The following is a 21,210-nucleotide window of genomic DNA, read 5'->3' on the forward strand; positions in this document are numbered from 1 at the left end:
CATAAGTTAAAATTGGTTTGAACACTGTCTTGTATAGAGCTAATTTAGTGTTTTGATTAATTTCTCTCTTATTCCACATAAATTTATTCAGTTGACTTCCTACCATACCAGCTTTGTTGATTCTGTTCTCAATTTCCATATTTAATTTACTATCTTCACTAAAAATAGTGCCTAATTAGCTGAAATGTTTTACTTGTTCTATAGGTACTCCATGCTTAATGCAGTTGATAATTTCAATGCTTCTGCCTATTTTCATTCTCATTGTCTTGTTATTGCTGACCTTCATACCATAATCTATTACAACAATTATTCAATTTAGTCAGGGAAACATGCAGAGTTCTAGCAGATTTATTTAGAAGTATAACATCGTATGTGTAAAACAAAGAGCTGACATTAACATCTCCAATTTTGATATCAGGTTTAACACCACTTTCCTTCATAATGTGATCCATATAGATAATAAATAACAGAGGGGATAATGTACATCCTTGTCCTTATCCAGATCTACAAAACGTATATACAGATCATTGTTATATTCTCATTTCACAACTATTTGTCGTAAAGTGAAAATCTGATCCTGACAGCCCTTATTTGGCCTGAATCCAGCTTGTTCTTCACCAAGATTTTCTTCCACAATCCTTCTCAACCGTTTCTCAAGTATACTTGTGTAAGTCTCATCAGGAACACTCAGTAGAGAAATATTGCTGCAATTTTCTGCAACATTCAGTTTTATTACCCTTTTTATATATGGGTACTATGAGAGCTCTACTCCAATCATCAGGAATTTGTCCCTCTGTCCAGGCCTTCTGAACTATGCAGTGCAGCCACTCTAAGACTTTTATACCTCCATACTTGACCTTTTCTGATCTAATGTCATCTACTTCTGCTGCCTTTCTATATTTCAGGCCTTTGATGGCTTTTTCTACTTCAAGTATGGATATGTATTATTCTTGATTGCATGTCTGTTGAGTGTTTTTTACCACTGTGCTATCACTGCTTGTTTCATTTAGCAGTTTTTCGAAGTAATTACTCCATACATCAAGGATATCTTTTTCTCCAGTTTTCATGTCACCTTTATCATCTCTAATTCCTGTTACAACACTTTTTCCTCCATTTCTGGAGGTTGTTGAATATTTATTTTCAAAAAAGATATTTATTTTCTGTTCTTAGGAAAGTCTTCTTATTGGTTAAGCCAAAATAAAAAATGATGGTACAACATGACAAAATTTCATGCCGGCTGGGGCATCGCCCAGTTAAACAAGGTCCCCCGTTGTTTTCGCCAGGGAACCAGGGCAAACAGCGAAAAGTCAGCTACTGGAACAAATCTAAAAACAAACCCCAACTCAACATCACCAGAGTTAAAGATCGGTACTATCAACGTAAGACGCCTGAATGGCAAAGAAATGGAGCTAGCTGAGGAATTAGATAAGTACCAGATCGACATAATAGGGGTGACTGAAACAAAAAAAGACCAAAACTGGTGAGAGCTTACTGAGCAATAAATACAAAATGTTATATTCAGGCAATGACAATCAAGGAAAAGAAGGAGTAGCCATAGAATTCAACACAAAATACGAGGCTAATCTTCTTGAATGGCAGTCAGTCTCAAGTAGAGTAATGTGGGCAAATATGAGAATGGGGAACTGGACTATGAGACTTATTTGTGCCTATGATCCCACAGAAGGTTCTACTAAGGTAGAAGTGGAGGAATTTTTTGAGGCTTTAGAAAAAGCAACTGACACAATGAAAAAGGAAAAGTTGGTCCTTGTTGGGGATCTAAATAGCAGAGTAGGAAATGAGTGAGAGACATACAAAAATATTTTGGGAAAATTTGGAGAAAAGAGTAAAGCTAATAATAATGGCAAATATCTGTTGGATTTCTTCTCAGGACATGGACTGGTTATTACTAACACCATGTTCCAACATAAAAATGTGCACAAATTCACATGGAGAGAAGAGGCTAGGAATAAGAAAAGTCTCATTGACTATGTTATTGTTGATAGTGATGTTTTCTCCCTGGTGCAGGACACCAGAGTGTACAGAGGATTTGAAATTGGAAGTGATCACTATTTAGTCTTGAGCAGGATAAAATTGAATTTCATATTGAAAAGAATAACATGTAAGAAAGTTTTAAAGCGAATAAAAGTTGAGCAGCTCTCAGATGTGAACTGTAGACTAAAATACACAAATATTATTGAAGAAAAAACGAAAGAGTTTGAGAACAGGAATCAAACCTTGGAGATTCAGTGGCAAACTCTGAAGAAAACATTGATTGATTTTGCCAGAGAGGCATGTGGTGAGGTTGTATGCAAGGATTAAAAAAATCAGAACTGCATGGTGGACACAGGAAGTTAAAGAGGCAGTGAAGGAAAAGAAGAAAGCATATCAAAAGTTCCTGTCAAATAAGTCGGCTTGTGCTCTTAGAGAATATAGAGACAAATGCAAGAATGCTAAACACTGTGTAAAACTAGCTAAACAAAAGTCATGGGAGGACTTTGGCAAGAATATAGAAAATAAATATCAAGAAGGTGGCAAAATATTCTGGAGGTTGTTGAAGAAGCTTAGGAATGGATGAATGGAGGAAAGAGTGCTGTAAAAGGAGTTAGAGATGATAAATGAAAACGGGAAAAAGAGATATCCTTGAGGTACGGAGTAATTACTTTGAAAAACTGCTAAATGAAACAAGCTGTGATGACAGCACAGTGATAAAAAACACTGACCAGGCATGAAGTCAAGAATACATATCCATACTTGAAGTAGAAAAAGTTGTCAAAGGCTTGAAATGTGGAAAGGCAGCAGGAGTAGATGATATTCAACCAGAAATGCTGAAGCATGGTGGTACAAGAGTCTTACAGTGGCTGCACTGCATAGTTCAGAAAGCCTGGATAGAGGGATGAATTCCCGATGATTGGAGTAGAGCTCTAATAGTACCTATATATGAAAAGGGAAATAAAACTGAATGTGGGAATTACAGAGGTATTTCCCTACTGAGTGTTCCTGGCAAGATCTATGCTATGCAAGTATACTTGAGAAACGGTTGAGAAGAATTGTGGAAGGAAAGCTTGGTGAAGAACAAGCTGGATTCAGGCCAAATACAGGCTGTCGGGATCAGATCTTCACTTTATGACAAACAGTCGAGAAAGCATGGGAATATACAAAGATCTGTATTTATGTTTTGTCGATTTGGAAAAGGCATATGACAAGGTGCCAAGAGAGAAGCTATTCAATACGCTACAGTTATATGGTATCAATGGGGCATTATATCAAGCAATACTTAGTCTTTATTTGAGTTGTAAGTCAGCAGTTAGAATTGAAGGAAGTACAGGAAGATGGTTTAATGTTAAAACTGGTGTGAGGCAAGGATGTACATTATCCCCTCTGTTATTCATTATCTATATGGATCACATTATGAAGGAAAGTGGTATTAAACATGATATCAAAATTGGAGATGTTAATGTCAGCTCTTTGCTTTATGCAGATGATGTTATACTTCTAAATAAATCCGCAACAAGTCTGCAAGATTCTCTGACTAAATTGAATAGCTGTTGTAATAGATATGGTATGAAGGTCAGCAATAAAAAGACAAAGACAGTGAAAATAGGCAGAATCATTGAAAATGTCAACTGTGTTGTGAATGGAGAACCTGTGGAACAAGCAAAACATTTCAGCTACTTAGGTACGATTTTTAGTGAAGATGGTAAATTAAATATAGAAATAGACAACAGAATCAGCAAAGCTGGTTGGTATGGTGGGAAGTCAATTGAATAAATTCATATGGAATAAGAGAGAAATTAGTCAAAACACTAAATTAGCTGTATACAAGACAGTGTTCAAACCAGTTTTAACTTATGGATCTGAGGGGTCAGAAATAAAACACTTGACCAAAGACTAGAGACTGCAGATATGAGAGTCCTGAGAAAGATTATAGGTGTGAACAGATGGCATCAATGGCAATATCATATTAAAAACGAGGATATCAGGAAAGAACTTGACATTGTCAGCATCCAGGAATGCGTTAGCAGAGCTAATCTCAGGTGATATGGTCACCGAAACAGAATGGGTGAAGAGAGAGATTAGCAAAACAAGTGTTCTCTGCCAGGTTGGCAGCAAAACGACCCAGAGGTAGACCAAGATATAAGTGGATTGATACGGTACAAAGTGCCTTAGACAATAGAAATATAAGATCTGATAATGTTAGAGTCTTGACAAGTAACAGACTGATTTGGAGGAAAATTGTAGATAGGAAGTTAGTAATGATGTAATTTTTTTCATGTAGTACTATCATATCCTGTACATCCCCCTTGAGGGTACATGGCAGGAATTTGATGATGATGACGACGAAAGTCTTCCCGTTACTTTTGTTTAGCTAGTTTTACACAGTGTTTAGCTTTCTTACATTTGTCTCTGTATTCTTTAAGAGCACAAGGTGACTTATTTCCCAGGAACTTCTGATATGATTTCTTCTTTTTTTTTCACTGCCTCTTTAACTTCCTGTGTCCACCATGGAGTTTTGATTTTTCTATCTTTGCAGACAACATCACCAGATGCCTCTCTGGGTGAATGAATCAGTGTTGCCTTCAAGGCTTGCCACTGAATATCCAAGGTTTGGCTCCTGTTCTCAGTCTTTCATTTTTTCTTGAATAATGTTTGTGTATTTTATCTACACTCACATCTAAAACTGCTCAACTATTATCCACTTTAAAACTTTCTTACATGTTCTTCTTTCAATACGAAATTCAATTTTATTCTGCTCAAGACTAAATGGTGATCACTTCCAATTTCAAATCCTCTGTACACTCTGGTGTCCTTCACCAGGGAAAAAACATCACTATCGACAATAACATAGTCAAAGAGACTTTTTCTTATTTCTTGCCTATTTTCTCCATGTGAATTTGTGCACATTTTTAGTTGGAACATGGTGTTAGTAATAACCAGTCCATGTCCTGAGCAGAAATCCAACAGATGTATACTATTATTATTAGCTTTGCTCTTTTCTCCAAATTTTCCCAAAATATTTTTGTATGTCTGAGAATCATATCCTACTCTGCTATTTAGATCCCCAACAAGGACTAACTTCTCCTTTTTCATTGTGTCAGTTGCTTTCTCCAAAGCCTCAAAAAATTTCTCCACTTCTAGAATCTTCTGTGGGCCATAGGCACAAATAAGTCCCTTTTTCCAGTTACCTAATCTGATATTTGCCTATATCACTCTACTTGAAATTGCCTGCCATTCAAGAAGATTAGCCTCGTATTTTGTGTTGAATACTATAGCTACTCCTTCTTTTCCCTGATTGTTATTGCCTGAATATAACATTTTGTATTTATTGCTCAGAAAGCTCTCACCAGTTTTGGTCTTTTTTTGTTTCAGTCACCCCTATTATGTTGATCTGGTACTTATCCAATTCCTCAGCCAGGTCCATTTTTTTGCCATTCAGACTTCTTATGCTGATAGTCTTGATATTAAACTTTGGTGATGTGGAGTTGGGGTGCATTTTGGGATTTGTTTCAGTAGCTAACTTTTCACTGTTCGCCTTGGTTCTCTAACGAGAACAACAGGGCCTTGTTTAACTGGGTGACACTCCAGTTGGCATGAAATTCTGTCCTGTTGTACCATCATTTTATATTTTGGAGTTCTGCCAATAAGAATACAATTTGGTTTAAGCCAATAAGAATACAATTTAGTTGGCTAAATCCCAAATTGCCAGCCCATGCTTGTTTCATTCAGTATCCAGGTACATCATCCAGGTTCATTCAGTATTCACCTTCTCGTGGTGCACCCTGTTAGTGTGCACCACGAGAAGATTAATAGGTGCACCCTGTTAGTGTGCACCATGAGGAGGTGAGGATTGGACATTAGGTCAGAAGGCCTGGTCGGTTCTCTGCATTCCTTTAAAGGCTATGTGGAGGTCTCCTTTCAGTTATTCAGCTTTGACCTTAAGCACTTCTAAATACATTAAAAAAATGCTATGGTTAGTCGTTACCCTTAAAAGTTTAATTCCAAATTCAAAGAACAGATTTTTCTTCTTTCTCTCCATTTATTCTTTACTTTGTAATCTTTTAGAAGAACATTCTTATATATTCCTTAAAAATGCAATCAGCTAGACTTGAAATCCAATATTAATATGTTTTTTCTTTCTCTTCAACTTACATATACAAGTGTTAAAAAGCTGTTGGCTAACGAAATTTCTTCATCCATCTATTCATTGGACATCATCAGATGCGCAGTGATTGTCACACCAGTCCTCATCAGGTGGCCTGTTGTATGCTTTTCTGGAAGCTTCTACTCTCTGAGGATCGGTCACTCCAAACACACCATCCATCCATCTCATTGATAGTTTACCCCTTCTCTTTTCGCGAGAACTTTACTTTTATTACTGCTTTGAGAAGTCTTTCCTCCATCCTTTCAATGTGTCCAAAAGTATTTCAGCTTTCTTCCGTCAATATCCTTAAAGTTATACCGATCCTTTCTAGCACTCATCGATTCGTCTGCCTTTCAGTATTTAATATGCTCGACAGCCTTCTGTAATACCCCATCTGAAAAGCAGCTATCCTTTTCCTATCGGACTTCTTTAGAATCAAGTCTCATGTGAAATTTCTTATATGCCATTAATGAAATGCCCACTAGGGAAATACATTATTTTCACATCCACTTTTATTACTAAAAAGGTAGACAAGAATTTGGTAAGATGAGAGCTCAACTATGATTACATTAAAATGTAATATTCATGGTATTTAATCAACTGATTAAGTCTTTTAGTTATACAGTGTAGCATGGTGAAATCTTTATTTCTTCATATCTGAGCAATTTAGATCAAATGTGATCTATCGCAACTGCCTTGTCACACTTCGGGTTTCTTAGAGCTTTTCTACTTTCAAATTTATGCATTCCACTTGGATATTCTCTATCAAGATTTTACATTTGGCTACCTCATTTAATGAGCCTCTGTAGCTCAGTCAATATAGACAATGCCCTTTGGTCAGAAAGACCTGGGTTCGATTCCCGTCAGTGGCATGAAGAACCTTCATCTAGTCTCTTTCGATGGAAGGTGAGTTAGCCGGTCTCATACGGAGGTAAGGGGTCATTATGTTTCCCCAGAACAGACAAACCAGCCCCACGAACACACACAGATTACAGACATGAATACCATCCTTAGGGGATGCAAGCAGAGGAGTAATGAACTGGCTGCATTAATTTGTCGTAAGCTTCTCATTAGGGGAGGGATTTCAACCTGTCCGAAAGGATGGATTGGACTTCATTTAATAATTTTTCAAAGCAATTACTATAACATCCGGAATACCCTTACATATCACCATTATGATCTTTGATTTTTTTTCCCCTCTAATTCCAAGCTTTTCTCTTTTACTAGCCTCTATAATAATTTCCCACATTTATGATATTTCTCTTCTATATTCTTCTTTTCTTGGAAAAATGGGTGGAAGGAAATGCATGATGAGGACATTAAAATATAGAAATGGAAAATCACACATTAAGCAATGAACATAAAGATTTAGCAGGAAATTAAAATAGCAATACACAGTGACCATAGCTGACAACATAGAAAACAAGGAACCAATGAAAACAATAATGGAAGAAATAAAATTAAGAGCACTAGAAAGATATGAAAATATAAAACTTAAAACCCACAAGAATTTGTGTTTTAAATTTCAAGACATTACAATAATTTACATTAATGCCACTTACCGAAGTCATTCATAATGAATGACTTTATTCATAATATATATAATTTGTACCGTGAAAAATGGAAGGAAGCAACCTATACAAATTATATTATATGGGAATCATTATTCAGTTTGTGCATTGTATTTTATTTTAGTTGTACATTGTACAACTAAAATAAAAAAAAAAAATGGAAATGGTGGAAGATGCTATTCTGCATGAATCAGTTTCAGAAGATGTGTTTTGCAAACGGTGACCTCAAACATGGTGGAGAGGGACATGAGGGATAGCAGATATGAATAAGTAATTGCCTACCTGTAGCACATACTCGAGCACATTTGGGCAAAAGTGCTGGACAGCCCATGTACATTATGAAGTTTCCTAATTCGTGGCCTTGATCATATAGGGAACAGAGACAAAAAAAAAAAAATGGAGAACTGGCTGGCATAACTGCAAGATGGACAGAATAAAAAAGTGTAAATGAATGAAATAAGTTTGCATGGGTAACTGTAGACACAGAAAAAAAACAGTTGTCTGAAAAGTTAAAACAATTCTTTATCCATAAAATTAAAATTGTGGAACTTTTCTCATATGAAATTGCATAGGCTAATCTTTGCATACGACCAGTCTTTGTCCTAACTATAATGACTTTATTGACCTATTTGACTATTTATTTCTGAAAGTAAATCACATGTAGTCTAAGTACCCTAACAGTGAGATAATCCTCCTTGGTTACTTCAACACTCACAATTCAGACTGGCTTCCTTTCTTTGCAGACAAGCATGAAAGGGAAGTTAAACTGCCAGCAATCAGTAAAGATTTAACACAAATTGTTCACCAACCACCAAAAGTCCAGATAATCCTCATCGCCCCAACGCCCAGGATCTTATCTTAACTACTCCATCCAATTATATTGTTGGTATTAGTTCTCATCTTGTCAAGTGCTTTTCTACAAATTGTCCTTCTCTCACTCAATCTCGATCCAATAGCACTACAACAGTACCAGCCAGGTTGACCTTCAGAACTTATGCCTCATTACCAAGGTCAAATTATCATTTCCACTTATCTGATCCAAGCACATGCTGTGATCTCATAACATAATTATTCTTGCTCAGATGAGTCCTTTTATTCCTCACAACACTCAAAACTCTCAACTGTTATCTAAACCCTCTCCAACTATTCTGCTAAAGCAGTCTAGGCCAAAAATTCAGCATAGGACCAACAGCTGAAGTTAAAAACTCCAGGCTCTCACTTTTTACCTTGCTAAGTAGCCAGTCTGAATCAAGCAACTTGGCTTTTTATAACCTCATTAATTGTCACCATGCTAATCTTTTTGTAAGTCAGCTTTGTGATATATTTTCACACATGAAGAAGCTACATGTAGCAGTTATCTTAATAAATTACTGTTTACCAGTTTCATACGAAGATTTCCAGACACGCATGCACACACATGCACACAGACATGTGTGTCAACCTGTACTTTATTGAACATTCCATTCAAGTAAAACTCACTACATTTTACAGTTATGCTATTAGATTCAGAAACATTGCAGTCCCACTGGTTTTGATAAATGTAATGATAAATGCCTCAACATATAGTATTTTTAATTACTTTTTAAACTGTTTCAAGAAGTACAAGAATTTTTTAAGAATCAAGTATGACAATGATATAATACCGATATTAAAAATTAGCTATCACTTTTGCTTACATCGGGGCACCTTCACAAAGGCTATCACCCAGTGCTCTTCGCAACATATTTTCTCTATCAAATACACCCCAAGTAGCTTGTAAAGCTGAATCTAACAAGCAGTCACCTGCACTACGATTCCAAAGTGCATACAACCTGGAACCCAGGCGTTCTGTAAGTTCTAGACTCCAGTTGATAATTGGAGATTCTTCTTCCAATTCTACAAAAAAGAAAGAAAAAAAATCCCAATTAATAAGTTTCTAACAAATGCTCATTATAAAAGATTATCAGCTATATTGATTCAGTATGTAGATATGTTCATATTATTTACTGACTGAATTCCGAGAATTAGAAAAACAAATTAATTTAATTTAACACACAACATGTTTTGTCGAAATGCAGACTTCTTCAGGCATGAGAACATTAAAAGCAAACATAAAAACCACCGTAAAGAAACATCGTACCACTACAAAAACGGACTATGAACTGGAATTAAGTTTGAACTGAAGCTACAGTCCGGGATAAAGTTCTATTGTTAGGTATCTGCAAGCATGTGACTTCATGGCTGCGCCAATATCTGATAGCAGAGCTATGTAGTTATAGTCTGGCAAACTATAACTAAGGAAGGTTACTGTTTATGTGAGAAGAGTCTAGGATAATTTCTTTGGATTCAACTATGCGGCATACTATTTCATCGTGGCACATACATGAATGTTTGATGTTGGTATTCCAGTCTATTTTGTGTTGGCAGCCTTCATTATTTGTGTTCACTTAGAACAGGACATGGCTTGAGAGGAAGCTTGCTCTGGTTCTACTATAAGCGATGTCTCTCTGATGTTCTTCGAGATGCAGGAGGATGGACTTCTCTCAGTTTGGTCATAATATGGCTTTCCATAGTCGCATATGATTTTATATACACCTGGAAACTGAAGATGGTTGTGAGTTTGTTTTGATTGGCTTAGAATGGATCTGAGTTTAGGAAGAGTGGAAAAGCACGTTTTTATATTAAATTTTTTCAAAAGTCTTCTTAGTCTAGCTGATGTACAGTAAAGAGATATAACCCTTGGATTGCCCTGTGTCTCAGTGTTGTTTTGAGGATGGCGGTATAGTTGTTTATTGATAGTTTTTGAAGAATAGCCATTATTTATGAAGATTATTTTGAGATGTTGTAGTTCATTTTTGGACTCCTACTCATCTGACAATACAGACCTGACACGATGAGCCAAAGTAGAGATGATACCTAACTTTGCTGCTGGATAGTGATGTGAGGACGCATGCAGGTATCTATCTATGTGTGTTGATTTTCTGAAGATCGGGATTTTTAAGGAGTCAGATATCTTAGTAAATTTGAAGTCTAAAAACAGCAGAGATCCATTTTCTGTAATTTCGGTGGTAAACTTGAAATTCTGGGTGGAAGTTGTTTAAGTGATTTAAATAAATGTGAAGATTATCTATACTGTATTCCCAAATAAGGAATATGTCAACCACGTAACAGAGCCAGATTTTAGGATTAAGTGTAGCAGTAGAGATGGCCTTTTCTTCGAAATCCTCAAAAAAAAATGTTCGCTAGTACTGGAGACAGAGGCTGACCATTGCTAATCCCTTATTTTGTTTATAATTTTTTTCTTCAAACTTAAAGTAGCCTGAATTAACACAATTGTAAATTTACAATTAACATCTGTAAAGCCATTTTTTTCTAATTCTCGGAATTAAGTCAGTAAATAATATGAACATATATATATATATTATTATTATTATTAGTGGACATCTCTATAAGTTGAGAGACTCATTGTGGGAGGTCCATGCTAACCATTATTGATGATGCCTACTATACCTCTCTTTAAACTCATTCACTGCCACCTTTAACAATCCATTCCTCATTCACCACTCTCCAAGCAAAAAATGTAGTCCTTACATCATTCCCAACCACACACTTAGCTAACTTCTGGAAGAGAGACCCATTATTGTCTCTTGTTCAGTCATGTTCTGAAAATTTTCTTTAGCACCTACTCTATAAAGCCCCTTTGATAATTTATATATTTCTGTCATGTCAAATCTTTCCTGACTATCAGCTAAACTTTGTAACCCATAAGCCTTCACTGTCCTCATTAAGAGTACTCTACAAAGTACTTCTGTTCTAGCCATTGCCTTTAAATTCTTTGTTTCATAAATTTCTTGCAGACCAGTTCAATCTATGTAAGAGAGAGAGCCTGTAATTTTTTGCATTCCCAAATGCGTTAACTTTACACTCTGACACACTAAAAATGACAGCTATTATCCTTTGCTTAACCTACCAGTCCATTTAAATCATCCTGCAGAACTCTAAGCAACTTTATTAATTACTGCTCTTCTTAGTTTACAGTTCAGCATAATAACTGGCAAACAACTGAATATCATCCCCCCCCCCCGTGTAATAGCCTGTGTAATTAGGATTTAGTGGAACTGCCACATCAGTGTTGCAAAATGTGTAAGTTCTTGAAATTTAGTAGAAAAGGATGAAACAGTATCTGGGAGTGGCGACAGAGACGTGAAGCTCACAGGATCACAATGCATTATGACAATGATGAAGTGAACTATGATATGCAGATGGAAAGAGATTATGCTCTCTTGTATGAGCTTTGTTCAATCCATACATGGAATACAGTGTGTGTGCTGATCTAGTCAGTCACCTGGTTTTCAACAGTATGAGAATATCGCAGGAAGAGTTCATAAATGGTTCACAAACTCAATGTCAGAGAATTAGAAACTGGGATATGAAGATAGATTAAGGAAATGCAATTGAGAGATTATGAATGAGACATGTAAGTTGGTGATGGATTGTTTCCAGATCTTTAATGAAACAGGGATAGAACAAAAGGCCATTCCTGGAAGCTCTATAAGGAGGGTGAGAGCAAGGAAATGAGGAGCAAGTTCTTTGCATAGAGAGTAGCTAACGTTGTCGTTCTTAAGAGTGTTTAGAGTATAGAAACTGTGAATGGGTTAAGGCAGCTCTTGATCTTTTTGTGTAGGTGCTAACCTCCTGCACGAGTGTTTCAAATTTTTAGAAGTCAAACATTAATCATAATAATAATATCTCTTTATAATGTTTGTAATAGATTTCACGGTTTGATATGAACACAGATGATTAAGAAAATAACTATTTATTAACTTAAAAGCTAATATTTCACTGGTATTATATCCAGCATCTTCAGAGCACACAACACAAAGTTTGTTACAAATGCAAAACAACCACAATCCGGTGTAACAGTGGGGCTAGTAAAAGTAATTGCAGCATGCAACACAAGACTATAGTCCTAATATGGTGCCATCTGGGTTTTAAAAATAAAAAAAAAAATTAAAAAAAAAATAAATAAATAAATAAATTCAAAGTTTTGAAATAGTAGTCCAAATGATAGTTTTAGAAAGTTTGAAAAAATGAAATAAAATAAAAGTAATAAATGTTAATTTGGTCTTAAGATGACTGTCTCCTAAATCTTTGGTAGATTTATACAGACCCGATATGGCAAATCGGGTCTGGCAGACCATGCTTTGGATACCCCTGCACACAGGATCAATTGGAAAGCAACAAAAGTAATGCACAGAAGCTTCTACAAGTCAGAGAGGTTGTCCCTGGAATCAACAGAAGCCTTAAAACATACTCCAAACCTTAACAAGTATGGCTGTATAAACCTACCAAAGATTTCGGAGACAGTCATCTTAAGGCCAAATTCACATTTATTACTTTTATTTAATTTCATTTTTTCAAACTTTCTAAAACTATCATTTGGACTACTATTTCAAAACTTTGATTTTTTTTTTTTTTTTTAAACCTAGATGGCACCATATTAGGACTTTAGTCTTGTGTTGCACGCTGCAATTACTTTTACTAGCCCCAATGTTATACCAGATTGTGGTTGTTTTGCATTTGTAACAAACTTTGAATTGTGTGCTCTGTAGATGCTGGATATAATACCAGTGAAATATTAGCTTTTAAGTTAATAAATAGTTATTTTCTTAATCATCTGTTCATATCAAACCGTGAAATCTATTACAAACATGTCTGACGAACACATAAGCGTATTCCTTTATAATGCATGTCCATCAGTCATGCATTATTATGTCAAAAGTTTTATGTCTATCCCCATTAATTCCAACTTATGCAATAGTTTCATGCAGAATTTTGTCAAATGCATTTGCAAAATATATTTGGTGTAGTGTAATGGTGTAGTCATTTTCCTAATCTAGCTCAGCTATCACTTGATTGTAGAAAGTGAGTAAATTACAAAGACAAGACCTTTACAAAGCCATGCTGTCCTCCACAGAGTATCATATTCCTATCTACCTATTATTGAATTCTGTCCTTGACCAACTTTTGACCCCCGTTCCTGAAATACAAAATGGCCTAAATTTTGCTACCTCTGTCTTGGATCCTTGTTTATGTAATTGGGACTATTTTGCCCTTTTCCTATTCCTTGGGGGCTCTGTCAGTGTTGCGACTTAAATAACCTAGTCAGGTCAGTCAGAGGGCACTGTTATTTCTCAAGTGATTGTTGTAGTATTTCAACTGTATCTTCTGTTTCTGTGACCACCCTACTATCAAAATTCATTAAAATCATTCTTCCTTTCACTTATACATAGTGAGGATTTCCTTTGGTCTGCTAAGCTAATTTTCTCTCATAATCTGATTTTGACTTCCTGCACTTGCTCGTCATCTTTCTTGCCTATGTTTTGTATTGCACAGGAGCCTGTTCATCACCTTTTTTTTTTTCATAATAAAGCTTAATGGTATAAGGTTGGGAGAGCACTTTCAAGCACTCTCCTAACCTTTCCATTGGGAAATTAATTTAGAACAATCATGGTTGCATTAATTCACCAAAGATCTGGGAGACTATCATTTTAAGATCTAATAGCCAGACTTGGTGCTGAGAGGACATTGTGTTCGAGGCTTAATGAAATATTTACAGCACTAGGAAAGTATTTAAAACTAATTTCATCATCATCAAATTCCTGCCATGTACCCTGAAGGGGTGTACAGGATATGATAGTACTACATGAAAAAAATTACATCATTACTAACTTCCTATCTACAATTTTCCTCCAAATCAGTCTGTTACTTGTCAAGACTCCAACATTATCAGATCCTATATTTCTATCGTCTAAGGCACTTTGTACCGTATCAATCCACCTATATCTTGGTCTTCCTCAGGGTCTTTTTCCTGCCAACCTGGCAGAGAACACTTGTTTTGCTAATCTTTCCTCTCCCATTCTATTTAAGTGACCATACCACCTGAGATTAACTCTGCTAACACATTCCTGGAAGCTGACAATGTCAAGTTCTTTCATAATATCCTCATTTTTAATATGATATTGCCATTGATGCCATCTGTTCATGCCTCTAATTTTTCTCAGGACTCTCATATCTGTGGTCTCTAGTCTTTGGTCAAGTGTTTTATTTCTGACCCAGCTCTCAGATCCATAAGTTAAAATTGGTCTGAACACTGTCTTATATACAGCTAATTTAGTGTTTTGACTAATTTCTCTCTTATTCCATATGAATTTATTCAATTGACTTCCCACCATACCAGCTTTGCTGATTCTGTTGTCTATTTCTATATTAAATTTACCATCTTCACTAAAAATCGTGCCTAAGTAGCTGAAATGTTTTACTTGTTCCACAGGTTTTCCATTCACAACACAGTTGACATTTTCAATGATTCTGCCTATTTTCATTGTCTTCAATTATTGCTGACCTTCATACCATATCTATTACAACAGTTATTCAATTTAGTCAGAGAATCTTGCAGACTTGTAGCAGATTTATTTAGAAGTATAACATCATCTGCATAAAGCAAAGAGCTGACATTAACATCTCCAATTTTGATATCATGTTTAATACCACTTTCCTTCATAATGTGATACATATAGATAATGAATAACAAAGGGTTATTATATGTACATCCTTGTCTTACACCAGATTTAACATTAAACCATCTTCCTGTACTTCCTTCAATTCTGACTGCTGACTTACAACTCAAATAAAGACTAAGTATTGCTTGATGTAATGCCCCATTGACACCATATAACTGTAGCATATTGAATAGCTTCTCTCTTGGCACCTTGTCATATGCCTTTACGAAATCGACAAAACTTAAATACACATCTTTGTTATATTCCCATGGCTTTCTGTACTATTTGTCATAAAGTGAAGATCTGATCCTGACAGCCTCTATTTGGCCTGAATCCAGCTTGTTCTTCACCAAGCTTTTCTTTCACAATTCCTCTCAACCGTTACTCAAGTATACTTGCATAGATCTTGCCAGGAACACTCAGTAGGGAAATACTTCTGTAATTCTCACATTCAATTTTATTTCCCTTTTTATATATGGGTACTATGAGAGCTTTACTCCAATCATCAGGAATTCGTCCCTCTGTCCACGCTTTCTGAACTACGCAGTGCAGCCACTGTAAGACTCTTATACCACCATAATGCAGCACTTCTGGTCGAATATCATCTATTCCTGCTGCCTTTCCACATTTCAAGCCTTTGATGACTTTTTCTACTTCAAGTATGGATATGTATTCCTGACTGCATGCCTGATCACTGTTTTTTACCACTTTGCTGTCATCACTGCTTGTTTCATTTAGCAGTTTTTCAAAGCAATTACTTTATACTTTAAGGATATCTTTTTCTCCTGTTTTCATGTCACCTTTATCATCTCTAACTCCTTTTACAGCACTCTTTCCTCCATTCCTAAACTTCTTCAACAACCTCCAGAATATTTTGCCACCGTCTTGATATTTATTTTCTATATTCTTGCCAAAATCCTCCCATGACTTTTGTTTAGCTAGTTTTACACAGTGTTTAGCATTCTTGCATTTGTCTCTGTATTCTCTAAGAGCACAAGCTGACTTATTTGCTAGGAACTTTTGATATGCTTTCTTCTTTTCCTTCACTGCCTCTTTAACTTCCTGTGTCCACCATGGAGCTCTGATTTTTCTATCCTTGCAGACAACTTCACCACATGCCTCTCTAGCTGAATCAATCAGGGCTTTCGTGAAGGCTTGGCACTGAATCTCCAAGGTTTGATTCTTGTTCTCAAACTTTCATTTTTTCTTCAATAATCTTTGTGTATTTTAGTGTCTACAGTCCACATCTGAGAGCTGCTCAAGTTTTATTCGCTTTAAAACTTTCTTAGTTTTAAAGCGAATAAAAGTTTTGAAAAGAATGTTATTCTTTTCAATATGAAATTCAATTTTATCCTGCTCAAGACTAAACAGTGATCACTTCCAATTTCAAATCCTCTGTACACTCTGGTATCCTGCACCAGGGAGAAAACATCACTATCAACAATAACATAGTTAATGAGACTTTTCTTATTCCTAGCCTCATCTCTCCATGTGAATTTGTATACATTTTTATGTTGGAACATGGTGTTAGTAATAACCAGTCCATGTCCTGAGCAGAAATCAAACAGATAATTGCCATTATTATTAGCTTTGCTCTTTTCTCCAAATTTTCCCAAAATATTTTTGCATGTCTCACAATCATTTCCTACTCTGCTATTTAGATCCCCAACAAGGACAGACTTTTCCTTTTTGATTGTGTCAGTTGCTTTTTCTAAAGCATCAAAAAATTCCTCCACTTCTACCTTAGTAGAACCTTCTGTGGGACCATAGGCACAAATAAGTCTCATTGTCCAATTCCCCATTCTCATATTTGCCCACATTACTCTACTTGAGACTAACACTGCCATTCAAGAAGATTATCCTCGTATTTTGTGTTGATTACTATGGCTGCGCCTTCTTTTCCATGATTGTCATTTCCTGAATAGAACATTTTGCATTTATTGCTCGGAAAGATCTCACCAGTTTTTGTCTTTTTTGTTTCAGTCACCCCTATTATATCGATCTGGTACTTATCTAATTCCTCAGCCTAGCTCCATTTCTTTGCCATTCAGGCTTCTAATGTTGATAGTGCTGATCTTTAACTCTGGTGATGTTGAGTTGAGGTGTGTTTTCAGATTTGTTCCAGTAGCTGACTTTTCGCTGTTCAACCTGGTTCCCTGGCGAAAACAACGGGGGCCTTGTTTAACCGGGCGCACCCCAGCCGGCATGAAATTTTGTCATGTTGTGCCATCATTTCTTATTTTGGTTTAACCAATAAGAATACAATTTGGTTGGCTAAATCCCAAATTGCCAGCCCATCCTCGTTCGTTTACTATTCAAGTAGATACCCAACAGGGTGCACCATGAGAAGGTGAGGATTGGACATTAGGTCAGAAGCCCTGGTCGGTTCTCCACATTTCTTTAAAGGCTATGTGGAGGTCTCCTCTCAGTTATACAGCTGCTTCTAATATTTCATCTCAATAACTGAGACATCTCAGGGAATGCAAGTAACACACACACACACACACACACACACACACACACACACACACACACACACACACACACAAAGACAGCACGATACTAAATGAAACATGTGGGTGACTTCTAAGTCCTATCTAAGTGGTGTGTCCTCTTTTGGAGGTGGCCTAGGATGTAATTTGAGACCTCTGACAATTATTGTTTCCGATTCTAAAAACAGTCTTTCCTTTTTAAATTTACTAAGGATCATGGAGATTCTGTGGGTTCTCCATGTATCCAATACATGGTCTTCAAGGCCAGATTAACCACAGTTGTGATTGCCACTGATCTATCTGTCTGTCCAAAGTAAACCAACTTGTAGGAACAGGGTACTTTATATACTCCAGGCTGATCTTTGATAGAAAGAATAAGGGTAGCAAGTTTCCAGTGGGGCTTAAAAGCTGTGTAGAGGTTGTACTTTTTTTTAAAGGCCTGATTTTTTTTCTGATGTGCAACAGACATAGAGAATGGTGATGACATTTCTGAAATCCTTCTGAAGCAATTGCCAAGGAATGGGAAGAAACTGGTTATTTTTTTCAATCTGTAACCATTTGTGGAGATGCTTCTGAGATGCCTAAGAGAATAGACAAAAGTTCAGGGTTGAGGATTTGCACAAAATGAATTCCTAAAATTAAAAATAAGTACATTAAAAAGTACAACATTCTGTGTAAATCTAAATCACAACCACAAATTCAACCACTCCATACAGTAGTGAATCTATCTTTTAAAAGTCTCAACGAAGATGTCATCAGCATTCTAAGCCTCAGCCACAATTTTGCCATCACATCGAAAGAAGTGCCATTGCTAAACATAATGTACAACTTAGAATGCAGAATCTGTCGCTTAGCTCTAGAAATAACCAACAACATCAAACTTGACATAACCAATATCCTCTCCCAGTCGTCACCTCCAAAAAGTAATAAAATAATCCATCTTTTGGTCAACTCGCTGCCCTCAAGACAGTTATGGAAAGATAAAAGTATTGTCATCACCACAGCAGATAAAGGTAATGCCACAGTCGTGCTTAATGTCATGGAACATGATTGAAAAATAGATATTATTCTACGAGATCGTTCTACCTACATCCCACTAGATCATAATCCCACAAAAACGCAAATAAAAAAAAACTCACTTAAAAAAGTATCTTCCTGGATGCTGGACAGAACAACAACAAAAAACTCAACTCCTTCGGTTCTCCCCCCCCCCCCCAGGTACATGGTTTACCTAAAATTCACAAACCTAATTGACCCCTAAAGTAGATGCCAACTTATGGTCCATGCTACAAACTGTCAAAACAGCTGGCAAACTCTCTTTACCCCTTCCACCTACTGAACTTACATCCTATATAAAAAAACTGTGCCCATTTTAAAACCTTGATTGAAAATCTAACTTTAAATAATACAGATATATTAGTAAGTTTTGATCTCACTGTTTATAATATTCTCTTAAATGACACCTTAACACTCTTAAAAAACATTTTTCCTTCTGATATCTTATACCTCTTTTCTTTTGTCGATTCATCAATTCTGGTTATTTTTTTTGGAAGAACAAAATTTTACAAACAGATAGAGGGAACTGCTATGGGTTCCCTCCTCTCATCGATCTTGCCAATTTTTACATGTAAAATTCTGAAAAATGAGCCACAGACTTGGCCCCTCTCAAACCTTCTATCTGGCTAAGATACATAGATGTGTTCTCTATTTGGCCTCATGGCCCAGACACAGACTCCATCCTCAGTCACCTCAATAGCCTGCATCCAAGAATCCAGTTTATGATAGAAAAGGAAAATAACAATAGTTTACCCTTCCTAGACACCTTAGTAACGCATATTCTGAATAGTAATCTCTCCTTCACTATACATAGAAAAACCCCTCACAAAGGCTGATACATTCACGAACTTTCCCACCACCATCACTCCTAACAACAGGACATCGTTAAAACTAACCAATAGAGCCTATAATCTTTATTCCAGTGGAACCTCTCTTTCAACTGAACTCAACCACATACACAACACCATCTTCCTTTCCAATGGCTCAATGGCTAATGATTACAGAATTTAAAAAAATAATCAGTTCCTCCCCATTCCTTGCCTATCGCTTCAGAAGGATTTCAGAAATACCACCATCATCCCCTACGTCCATAGCACATCAGAAAAAATAGCCAGGTCTTTAAAAAAAGTCTCAGCTTTTAAGCCAAACCGAAAACTTGCTACCCTTATCCGTTCTACCAAAGATCAACTCCCTCCTCTCTCTCTCTCAGTGCCTGGATATATAAAGTACCTTGTTCCTGCAAGTTGGCTTACTTCAGACAGACAGGTAGATCAGTGACTATCTGTCACTGATCTACCTGTCTTAACATAAATTGTACATCTGCAATCATGACTATGGTCAATCTGGCATTGCAGACCATGTATTGGGTGCATTGGGAATCCACAGGATCTCTTGGAAGAAAACCACCATGCTCCACTATAGTAAATTTAAAAAGGAAAGACTTTTTTAGAATCTGCAGCAGCACTCTCAACCTAATATAAACAATATGGATGCATAAAACTTTCCAAAATTTGGGAAACAATAATTGTCAGAGGTCCCACTTTATATCTTAAGCTGCCTACAAACGCCCATAGAGGGTGCACCACCTAAACAGGACTTTAGGATCACCCACATGTTTCATTTAGTATTGTGTTGTCTTGGTGTGTGTGTGTGTGTTATTTGTAATCCCTGAAGATGTCTCTGTGACTGAGATGAAATATTGAAAGCATTAAAATTAGTTTTTAATCCTTTACTAGTGCTGTAAATATTCCATTAAATCTCCAACATGACATTAGATGTCAGTTTACAATTTAAATTGTTTCTACAATTATTTGGTTTAGTGCTGTGTACTTGTCACAGTGCCATTGTGCTCTGATGATGCTAGGTAGAAAACCAGTGAAGTATTAGTGAGTTTAATAAATCTATTTTTTCCACTTGGTGTTAGTTATACTGTTAAGTTTTATTATAGGATAATGAACAACACCTAAGTTTTTCTGTATGAACCTTTCTTTTTTGTATACCTTCTAACATTTTCTTCTTTTGCAGCTCTAACTTAGTGTTATGACTCATCCATTTAACTCCCATGTGATTTAACTTCCTAATCCTGTGTGTGCAATCTGATATGCTTTCCACCTTAAATAGTCTTTGACCATTTCTTATGCACTACTAACACCCTTTGCAGTTTCTTATGCCATGGCCATTGCTTCAAACTGCCTCTGCTGAGAGATTTTGTAATTATCAGCTTTGTAGATCACTTATACTCTTTCTTAATTGAAAATTCCACTTGCCATGTCAGTACTAAGTGATCACTTTTCCCAGTCAATGGCAAAATGATTATCAGATCCAATATTCTCAAATCCCTGAGAACTTTCCACTGCATGTCATTTTTGGTAATTATCTCTCAAGAGAGAGAGAGAGAGAGATAATAAATT

At 36.2% G+C, this 21,210-nt stretch overlaps 1 protein-coding gene across 2 annotated transcripts in view; it reads right to left on the reverse strand.

Annotated features, from left to right (window-relative positions):
• trbd (ubiquitin thioesterase trabid) overlaps nucleotides 1–21,210 on the reverse strand; it is a 320,379-nt gene that overhangs the window by 92,850 nt on the left and 206,319 nt on the right. For both annotated transcript variants that reach the window (XM_090393330.1, XM_090393331.1), the window contains one exon: nucleotides 9,387–9,585. In XM_090393330.1, coding sequence (XP_090249456.1) covers nucleotides 9,387–9,585 — 199 coding nt within the window. The remainder of the gene's footprint in view (nucleotides 1–9,386; nucleotides 9,586–21,210) is intronic.

The sequence above is a fragment of the Typopeltis vanoorti genome, chromosome 5 (genome assembly GCF_054136105.1).
Source record: "Typopeltis vanoorti isolate ZY-2024b chromosome 5, IOZ_Tvanoo_1.0, whole genome shotgun sequence".
In the NCBI taxonomy this organism is placed as follows: domain Eukaryota; kingdom Metazoa; phylum Arthropoda; class Arachnida; order Uropygi; family Thelyphonidae; genus Typopeltis; species Typopeltis vanoorti.